Source organism: Nuphar pumila, chromosome 2 (assembly GCF_984573655.1).
Source record: "Nuphar pumila chromosome 2, dmNupPumi1.hap1.1, whole genome shotgun sequence".
Lineage (NCBI taxonomy): Eukaryota > Viridiplantae > Streptophyta > Magnoliopsida > Nymphaeales > Nymphaeaceae > Nuphar > Nuphar pumila.
The window spans coordinates 29,491,456-29,501,488 of record NC_143250.1 but is presented as its reverse complement, the minus strand read 5'-3'; the positions used below and the strand labels follow the sequence as shown (position 1 = coordinate 29,501,488).

The 10,033-nt window shown below is 39.9% G+C and overlaps 2 protein-coding genes across 2 annotated transcripts; both read right to left on the bottom strand.

Annotated features, from left to right (window-relative positions):
- Nucleotides 1-469: 469 nt before the first annotated feature.
- On the bottom strand, nt 470-2,182 carry LOC149845130 (uncharacterized). The gene is made up of 4 exons (XM_089997475.1): nt 2,104-2,182; nt 1,856-1,973; nt 1,061-1,139; nt 470-705 (listed from the first exon to the last, which is right to left on the bottom strand). Exons 1-4 carry the CDS (start codon nt 2,154-2,156, stop codon nt 593-595), a joined length of 363 nt encoding a protein of 120 aa, XP_089853601.1. The 5' UTR covers nt 2,157-2,182; the 3' UTR covers nt 470-592.
- A 106-nt stretch (nt 2,183-2,288) lies between these two features.
- On the bottom strand, nt 2,289-8,380 carry LOC149845129 (putative recombination initiation defects 3). Its single transcript, XM_089987030.1, has 7 exons — nt 8,225-8,380; nt 7,164-7,314; nt 5,830-5,958; nt 5,388-5,440; nt 4,436-4,630; nt 2,563-2,631; nt 2,289-2,393 (listed from the first exon to the last, which is right to left on the bottom strand). The coding sequence occupies exons 1-7, from the start codon at nt 8,378-8,380 to the stop codon at nt 2,289-2,291; spliced, it is 858 nt and encodes a 285-aa protein (XP_089843156.1).
- Nucleotides 8,381-10,033: the final 1,653 nt, after the last annotated feature.

Genomic DNA, 10,033 nt, shown 5'->3' with positions numbered 1-10,033 from the left:
GCTTCGGCTTGCGCAAAGGGGGTGATACCCGTGGGATTTGAACCTAGACAACCCCTACGCCAAACCACATCGAGCTCTAGTTCTTTGGCAACTTGCGACTTGGATGTACTACAAGGGTTTTGCATGCCTGTCTAGGTGGATTGACCTAAGATGTTAAGTTGAAGGACATCGAGAGTTCAATACGTGGGGTGTGTTCCATTGCCTTAAAGCTGAAGCTGGGAGGCAAGGAGGCCAACCGAGGGGTTTTAACCAGTTGGGGTGAGACATATGGCAGGGCATCAATCTCTCCGGGGCCCACCACCTGAAACGAGTTTTCCCTCGCTAAATACCAAAAAAACTTGCGACTTCGATTGAGCATAGACCAAGCCGTGCTGATCACAATTGCTAGATAGAGGCAGTGTTTTGGAATATCTCGGACCAAATTTGTGAAACTGGTGTGGTTTTCAAGTTTAATCCATCCATCTCTAGAATGGATGGTTGAGATGAACGTTTTGAGGTACATGTATTCATCAGGGGGGGTACTCTCCAGTCACCATAAGACCGCTCCAAGAACATATGATTGAGAAGGGACATAAAACTTCTCATGATTCAACTATACCAATATTACCCGTTTGTAGTTGTTACTTTCATGTCTTCTCTTTCTCCTCCTCGCCTTCCTCAGTATCCGCTTTGTCTCCTCGTCGGCTTCCTCCATGGAGCAACTGCCTGTATCCGCTTAAGAATGTGAGACCTATTTTGAGGTTTCATAATTATCTATTTTCATATAAGACTATATAAACCTTGAAATTAAAATGCAAATCATCCCAAGTTTCAATCGGATATAGAAACTCCCTTAGGTTGCAGTGTGACCACGAGTGCAGTTACAGATGAAGAATGGATAAACAGAAATCATAAAACCAACCCCATGATGTGGTTGGGATGAGGCTTGATGATGATGATGATAATGAAGATGATGTACAGGTACCACATTGCACAAAAGCAGCAGCTGCTCAAAAAAGTTCAAAGTTCAAACCAAATCTATCATTTTCTCAAGTTATGAAGTGGTCTTTCTCTAACTTACCAGTTCTCTTTTCTCCGACACAGCCAGGGAATTCAATGTCTAGATCTTCGTCTGAATCAATAATTATCCTCCAGTTTTCCTGTACACCAACAACATTAAGCCTATAAGTTTGCATGATATTGATCCGGTGTTTTGGAATTGGATCATTGATTTTGAATTTTGCCCCATATTCCTGTATGAAATGTGTTCTATCCCGTGGTCTTAAGTCAAGCCTGACAACGGCTTATAGACTTGACTGGCTCCAACCAAGCCAATGTTGGCTCTTGTTCAAGTCAAGCAAGGCCTATGCAGTTCAGCAAACCTATTCAAGCCTTAACTGACCTGTTTTTTGCAAGTAATTTATGTCAGTCAAAGACCTGGTATAAGAGGTAGCTTTGGGATAAAGGTGGTCAAGAGACTATCTCACTGGATCATGTACAGACTTGGACTATCAGTGGCCACGCCAGTCTCCAAAGAATCAGCTCTGCCAAATTCTACGGCTAGAGCCCAAGCTAACCCAACTCTTGAATTTCAGGACCACCTAGTCTGCCTGAGTTTGTTGTAGAGGCCTTTAGAATGTTTAGCCACTAGCGAGTCTGGTTTATGGCCAATGATTTACAATCTCCTAACCAAGTTATCATGACTCAAGAAGTCTGAAACAACTCCAACACATCTACCATAAGTATGCAGAGAGTAATGGAACTTAGTTGCAAATTTATTTTCAAGGATTTCAAGGCTATGCTTCAAATGGTCTCTCAAGAACTTTCACACCAATGAGGAACGTAAGTAAAGCACATAACACAATATGCAACATACCCAGCTAGGGGGGGATGGTTCTTCCTCTTTCACCTTATTACAAGTAGTGACCTTCCCCTTCAATGGCTTCAAGCTCTTCGCTTCTTCTGCCTTTATTGAAGAAGAATTCAACGCTTCACTGCAAGTACCAACTGTTCATTCAATTTATGCTCTAAACAAACTACAAATCCTAGAGTTTCAAGAATGCTTACAGGGGTAATCCTAAGAACAAGAGAAAACTAAGGTGGTTTTGGGTTGTGGTCATGTACCTTCCCTTATGGGTTTGCTTTTGCTTTTGAGGTCCACTGGCACTCCTGTGCATCTTCTTCTGTTCAACACATGAGAGAGAGAGAGAGAGTACAAATCCTTGGCATCATTTTGAAGAAAGAAAACCAGTTAAGATAATCCTTTTTGGGAGTTTCTTTTTTTTTTTTTTGAGAGAGAGAGAGATAAGTTAAAATACTTCTACAGGCAGCCGAGTGTCATCTAGAAAAGAAGGCTCTTCAGTGCGAAAGAACTGTCTCCTTCCCTTGATTGCCTGAAATGCGGAAGAGAAAACCTGTTAAGCAATGAAACAATGTTCAGATAAGATAAAACTTTACAGGAAAATTCTGTGAAACCTAAGGCTTTTATTTTCCAAGGGTGCTATATATATCATTGAACACAGATACAGTATCCATTGGTCCGGATGATCACAATTCCGGGATAACACAAATTGGAACCATAACCAGACCAAGACATGCCTCAATGAAAACCTTTGCCTGTGTCATAAGTGATTCTCCATGACCATGAAGTAGCTGTAGGGAAGACTAACAGCTAATTTTCAACTCACCAGCATCCAACTACCTGATTTTGGTCTAGCTTAAAGGATCCAAATGAGATATGGGTAGCTACAGGATCAGACCCAGAGGGTATGGTTAGAACCAATGTTGTAAGTATCGTATTGTTAATTACCCATATCGGTCGGACCGATAAATTTTTAATAAAAAATTCAAAAAAACAAGATAAATCATAAAAAATAGCAAAAATTCTAAAAAATCATATTACATGAAACAATGATGATTTGCACAAAATACAACCATAAAATCACATGTGAAGCATTTATGTCTCTATGAACTACATAAAACATCATAGAACATCAACTAATATAAAATCATAGATAATATTGCATGCATATCTCATAAGAACAATGCAAAATATTAAATATCTTGCAATTAATAACATGTCACAAGACTCATACTTTCATATTATATAAACAAAAATATTATGGCAATAGTTGTACTTGATTTTCAATCGGTTTTCAATCATTACTTGAGTGCCTCATTGCCATGCCGGATCATCTAATGCATTTCTGCCTTTATATAAATCAATAATTTCTACGGATCCAACTTCACGGTAAGTTGTAGGAGAGCAGCAACCCCTGAGGCAATTTTTTTAGAGGGTAGCTTTGTAATTTCATACATAATAAAGTTTTTTTACCTTAACCCACTTCATTGAGTGAAAAAATGGCAAAAATGCACTTTTACTTTAGCAAATCACAAAATCCCTCTTCCTAATGCACGAATTGGCCCTCAAATTGCTCTCATGAGTCCTAGGGTGCGTGAATGCCTATCTAATGGCTTCTACATAAATGGGGGAGTCGGCCCTCAAGAAGTCTTTCAAATTCAAAACTAAAAAATTATGATTTGGTCATTTTTTAAGAGTGTTGATCCTATATCGTATGATACACCCCATATCATACGATACGAGCATGCGTTGTATGATATGATATGGTGCAGTACGATACAACTATGATACACACTCATATCGCGATACAAGTGAATATCATATAGTATCGATATTCTAAATAATAACGATATGTATCGTACTATATCGTACGATACATACAACATTGGTTAGAACAGTACCAAAAGTATGGATCTTAGTCATTTGGAGCTCCAATGAGCAACGTATATTCCAATTATGAAAAAATGGCAATTTGATTCCAACTGAGGATGGGCTATCTAGCCTTCAGATTTTGGAATCAGAATAACGTCATCTTAGAAGCCCATCAAACTAGTGTTTGGATAGACTCTTGTATGTACTTTGATTTCCAGTAAACCAAAAACAAGCCTTCGGACTCTTGTCCCAAAATTAGCTTTTAGTATACAAAAGTCCTCGATTTTAACGCACAAAAATACAACACAGACCTTGTGCCTAACTTATTACGCCCCTATGCTTCTCAGTTCTCCCTTAAAGCCATCAAAGATATAGGCATCTGCTTTGAAGGCCAGAGCCTTCTCTGCAACTGAGTTGTAATTAGCATGGAATTCCAGTTCCACACCTCAACATGAAAACAAGGTACGGATCCAGGAATTCCATGGTTATGATTAATGCAACTCAAATGGTTTCATGTCAGTGTATCCGAACACATGCTAAAAGATCTGGGCTCCATAGCAGAGAGGCCCCACCCATCCCCAGTGTTCGATCGTGAGCAGGGCAGATGTAAAGTATGGGTCTGCTTAACCAACATTTAACAAGACAGAAGCGAGCGGTTATTATATTTTTACCAAACTAATTTATATGATACATATGATCACTTCTACAAAAGACAGTGTGTACCTCGAATTCTCTGGTGAAGTCACAGCACAGTTCAGCTTTGAGCTTGAAGAAACGAGCTTCAATGAGGTCCGGCATGGCTGCAAGTGTGGTGGCAATCTCTTGTAATTTAGGTTGGCTTGTTTCCTTTCTTAGTTGATCTGGTATAGACTTCATTGTTCCATCTAGGCTGGCTTTGATGGCTTCCTCTTCCTTGAGCTACTTAGACAAGACCGAAAGCAATTCTTTGAGAAGATGAAACGACATAACTGCATCCCCTGTCTATCATCATTACTGTATAACACAGATACGCAAACTAGACTCCTGCAACTGAGGTTACTTGGGCATTGCAACGCCCACTTCTATGTAGGGGTTACAGGTCCCTCGACATGTAGTCAATTTAGCCAAGTTAAACTAAGCTCATTCAAGAATGGGTTTAGCATAAATATTGGATATATACAAACTCAATTCTCTTTATCAAGCCCATTCAAATGATGCCGTAGGTGTGCACGTGCATGTGTGTGCGTGTGCAATTTACAGTAAAGCTTCTACAAATTGGTGAGTCATGTGTGTGTGCACGTCTATGTCACATGCTGCGGATACGGGGATTCAGCAATTTTTATGAAGTTTTCAATATGACTAGCGTATAAAGGTACACGAGATGGGGACCAAAATGAAGTATCCGTGTGACAGGTGTGCATCGTTGTGCATGTGTGCGTGTGAAATTTACCGTAAAGCTTATCTAAATTGGTGAGTTATCTGCATGCCTAGACCTGTTCTATGTAAGAGATCGTTCTTTGTGCAGCACTTATGAATGATTAGAATGACGACTGAAGAAGCATCACACCATCTTAAATACGGACGATGAGTCATAGTTCCATTGTACAAAGAGGTGATGTTAAAGATTGTTGACTTGAAAGCAATCAGACTTGAAATACAGAAGAGAAAGAACAGTGAAAAAGCTTCATTGTCTTACCACCAGCTGCAAAGCATTATCTTGAACCATCATCTTCTGTCGTACTCCCTCCACTGCACACAAAGAGAATCATAACTCACAGCCACGCTCGACCCTTATTCAGGGCAATGTCCCAAATCTAGTTATAGGGATTTTCTTGGCGAGAGAAATATCATGATAAGTTTAAAAGATTATTTTTCTTGAGAAATCATAAGAATAATATATAAATAAATAATAAGAATATATATAAAAATTAAAAAGGTGTTTGATCTCACAATAAATCACGACATTTTAAAAATAGTTGGTATTTTTAAAATATCATTATCTTATTAGAATGACATTGGTCACATTCTAACTTCTAAGTGGCGCCCAGAAGTACCACCGTATATGCCGATATGCACATGCAGTTTCTTCTACACTTGGAAATTGCAGATGCACCTTGCAAAGGGATCAACGTCCTTACTCTCAAGGGAGACCTCTTTTACTGTCTTGTTGATTTGCATGACATCGCCCTGAACGGAATCTAGAACCATCCCTAGCCTGTGCAACGTAGTGTCCATTGTTCCTAGCCTCCGTTCGAGTTCCTCCGAGACTGCACATGAACCAACATCAAAGTCGAGTTAAAAAGGAGATACTCGAGAGACCCACATGGGCTAAATTCGTGGGTTCCAAATCCACGATTAAAAAAAAACATATATATATTTGTTTATTTTTTAAAAATTTTAATGCACCTTGCAAATATAATCTGCACGTTCGGTTCCGTTTTGTAGGGTTAAGCTGACCTACAATGTACAAAATTTCCATTCCTTACAACGTTTTTTGTGTCAAAAAAACAGACCCAAAAGCCGATCCCTACTAAATGGATCGTGCTGAACAAATTTTAAGGGGTCAGATTTGGTCAACATGACCTGATCCTATGACTTTCAGCTTGTGGGTTTGGAATCCACGAGCGTCACCAGTATTTTGCTCCATATGAGGCCGTAAACATCCAAAGAAAGCCAGCTTCTGGATGGGCATCCGCATAGGTAAATGAGTTCGGGTTGGTTATCAAGGTGAGCCGAATCCATTTATTGGATTGATGGGTCACTTGAGGGATTTTCATTTCCAAATCCAGCAGAAATAACAAATAATCCAAATTGGACAAAGATCTGAATACGCCAACATGGCTTCACATGTAAATCTAGATCCAAAAAGGTGGGGAGCTCATAAAAAGTAGGATCTGATAGCATGTGTGCCGATTAGTGTCTGATCATGCTAAGTCCAATTAGATCTGATTTGGTCATACCTATATGAGACCCATGTCTAGATCATTAGATCCTTTCTGGGGTGACCCGTTCGCAGCTCAACAGATTAGATCTCATGGACTTGGGGGTTTGCAAAGCCTTTGGCCAAGCTGAGGCAGGCCCAATTTGCCAAAATATACAAATCTGGATCTAGGGACGACCGAATCCAAACCATTTCTGGCCTCATTTGATGAGAATATGGTGGGGAGCCGCCCATCCGAATTGGACGCCATCATATCCCTCAAACCCTCAATAAGTGTAATATAGATAACCTCTGCACCCTGTGGACATGGACTCGGAACCAGACTCCAATTGAGAAACCTAAACCAGGCCCAAACTGGTTGCATAATCAGATCTCAACCAGTAAGGAAACTGGACGTAGTAGGGGCTCACAAGGCATTGTGAAATGAATTTACTCCATGGGATCTCAATGGCGTGAGTTCTGTCTTTACGTTACACCAGAAGCTGTTACGCTAAAAACTGAAAGAAAGGCGGGAAAGGTGAGATGGAATACATCTTAGATCAGGAGCTGACGCCGGGTTCCATCTTCTAAGCATGTTGGTGGAAGATCTCAACGGCACCTGAGCCTCTTCACGACCGTAAGCCACGGGAGCTAAACAAGGCACCCTCTTCACCGAATTCTCTCTTTCTTGTGAGCCCAGTCTCTGCAAATTGCTAAATGGGATCAGTGGAAGGCATAAAGCTAGATGCAGGGAAAGAAGATCCCGATTCAATTGATTGGTCTTTCTATCCCACAAGCCAAACATGTTACAAAGGATCCATAGAGAATTCCATTTTGGGCTCTCATAGATCCAGTCGGTTTTTGGCATACTTCGGGGATACGGCAACGGAAGAATATCGAAGCTTCCTTCTTTTTCTTTTTAAATTCAGATTCTTAAAAAGACAGAAAGCATGGAGGTTTTCCCTTGAAGTTCAAAAATGGGAAAATGAGAGAGAGAGAGAGAGAGAGAAAGTTACCAAAATAATAATAAAAAGAGAAAAAGCATATATATATATATATATATATATATATATATATATATATATATATATATAGCTTTGCATTGCGTCATAAAGACACGACACGAGGACACGTGACGCGACTTCAGTTTTTGGAAAATAGGACACAAAAAACATAATTTTTAATTACTAAAAAACTAATTTTGATATTTTAATAATAAAAATACATTTTTGAAAAGTAATATTAAAAATCATTAAACTATTATTAAGCATATTACAGACTCAAAAGGAGGGTCCCTGAGATATTTCTACTGAATAAGAGCACGAAACGATTCGTCGATTCAGGCCGTCCATCCGTCGGTCAGGATTTTAAAAGAAAAGTAGAAACAACGACAATATTTTCTAAATGAACTCGGGATGTAAAAGGGATTCAATGCAGACAATGCGCTAATGAAAAGACAAATCGATTTTTCAGGCATACCTCGAACGATTTCGCGAAGAGAAATCGGGGAAAAAAATTAAAGATAATTCTCCTTTAGCGATAAGGAAATTCAACTATTTAAAATTCGTTTCTCAAGAAAGGGTGAAAAAAGAAAGACTTTTCTCTTCCCTTACCTGTTCGTTCGTCATCCATTCATCTAGAGAGTTCTGAGAGAGTTGAGAAAGCGGCATTCCCTGCGAGAACGATTGCTGCGACTGCGACATCGCCAGAGGAGCATTTGAATTCCCGAGCCGTGACGACGAAGCCTGGCTCTTCGCGAAGATCGACATCTCAGATCCCGTTTGGACGCCATTTCCGCGCCTGATCGAGTCCAAATTAAGAGAGGGAAACTTTCTGAGTAGAGAACAAGAGACGCTTTAGAGCATCCTATCTTGAGAACGACCTGCACAGTCCATTTACAAAGAGAACGGTGCCGGTATGCGATTCATCGCACGACGTCGTTCTCCGAGTTTTTCTCATTTTTTCTAGGAAATCAGCAGTTTCTTTAGTTAAGAAGAGAGCTTCGAGCGGAAGATTCCGCGAAATTCTCAATCCTTTTTCAGTTTTCATGGAGGAAAGGGCGGGGAAGATTCTACGTGAATGCAGAATGAGTTGTGTGATTACCTCGAGTGTGGAGGGAGCACGGAAATGGAGTTGAGATCGCAAGCTTTGTTTAGCGTTAGCTTCATCAACCTCGTGTATGCGTGCACGCGCGCAGAAAGACTACAGTCGGCCATGCATATATAGAGACAAGAAATGAAGCGAGAGAAAAGCCGTGCGCTGGGCACAAAATTACGACGCATGCCACGCTCTTTGACATAGGAATGGGGTTGCGTGTTAGCTAAAAAGGCCAAGCAGGTTATATGCCCCCCTAGAAGTGCGTGTTTGGGGTCTGAATGAGCGCCACGTATATGAGCTCGCAGAGCTCGTATCCCCGTGTGTGTAGGCATCACTTAGCATTGGAGTCCGGTGCGGTTGCAAAAAACTTAAGTATCCTTTCTTTTCCTTTTTGTCAAGAAACAAAAAAATACAAAAATATTCTCCATCTAAAAAAGTGAAATGACGGTTCGAGTTCCTCCATCTAAAAAAGTGCAACATCGGTTCGAGAATAATATTAACTCTTCAAAGTTCAAACGTTCCATTTTTTCCCTAAGGAGTAAATTTGTGCACCATCTGCTGTAACAGGAGCTCCCTTTAACGACGCATCATTTGTCATCGTCTGCTGCCCCCAAACCCTTCTTTGTCATCATCTGCTTCTACTGAAACATCATTTGCCGTCGTCTGCTGTCATCGGAGTATCCTTTATCATCGTCTGCTGTCACTGGAACACCCTTTGTCGTCGTCTGTTGTCGCTAGAACATCCTTTGTCATCGTCTACGCAATGACAACATCGTTGCCACCATCGACTGCGTCTACCTTCTCGGTGTTTTTTCACCACTGTCGGATTACCAAAACTCGTATTATTTTGGTGAGTTTCGTGTAAGGTTTCATTATGCAAACAAATCGATTTGTAAATCTGAATGCTAAATCTTACAACTGGTTTTACTATTCATGCTAAATAACACCTATTTTCATACTGAAACAAATCGATTTGTACCTATCCACCTTTCGGGCATCAAAAAATAGTTAGCACAATTTGTTCTTATGAAGCAGCAACGATTTATTTGTTTAAAGTAGTAACAAATTAATAAAATTACCACGATTTGTACTTGAATTTGATAAATCGTACAATAATGTTTACATATGAAGCCCAAACGTTACAATGATATGTACTTATGAAGGTTGTGATTTCTACAACGATTTGTAAGTTTGAAGCAGCAACGATGTATACATTTAAAACAGTAGCGATATGTATTTATGAAGTTACCTCGATTTGTACTTAAGTTTGTTAAATCTTACAACGATGTTTACTTATGAAGCCAAATAGTATGATGATTTGTAAT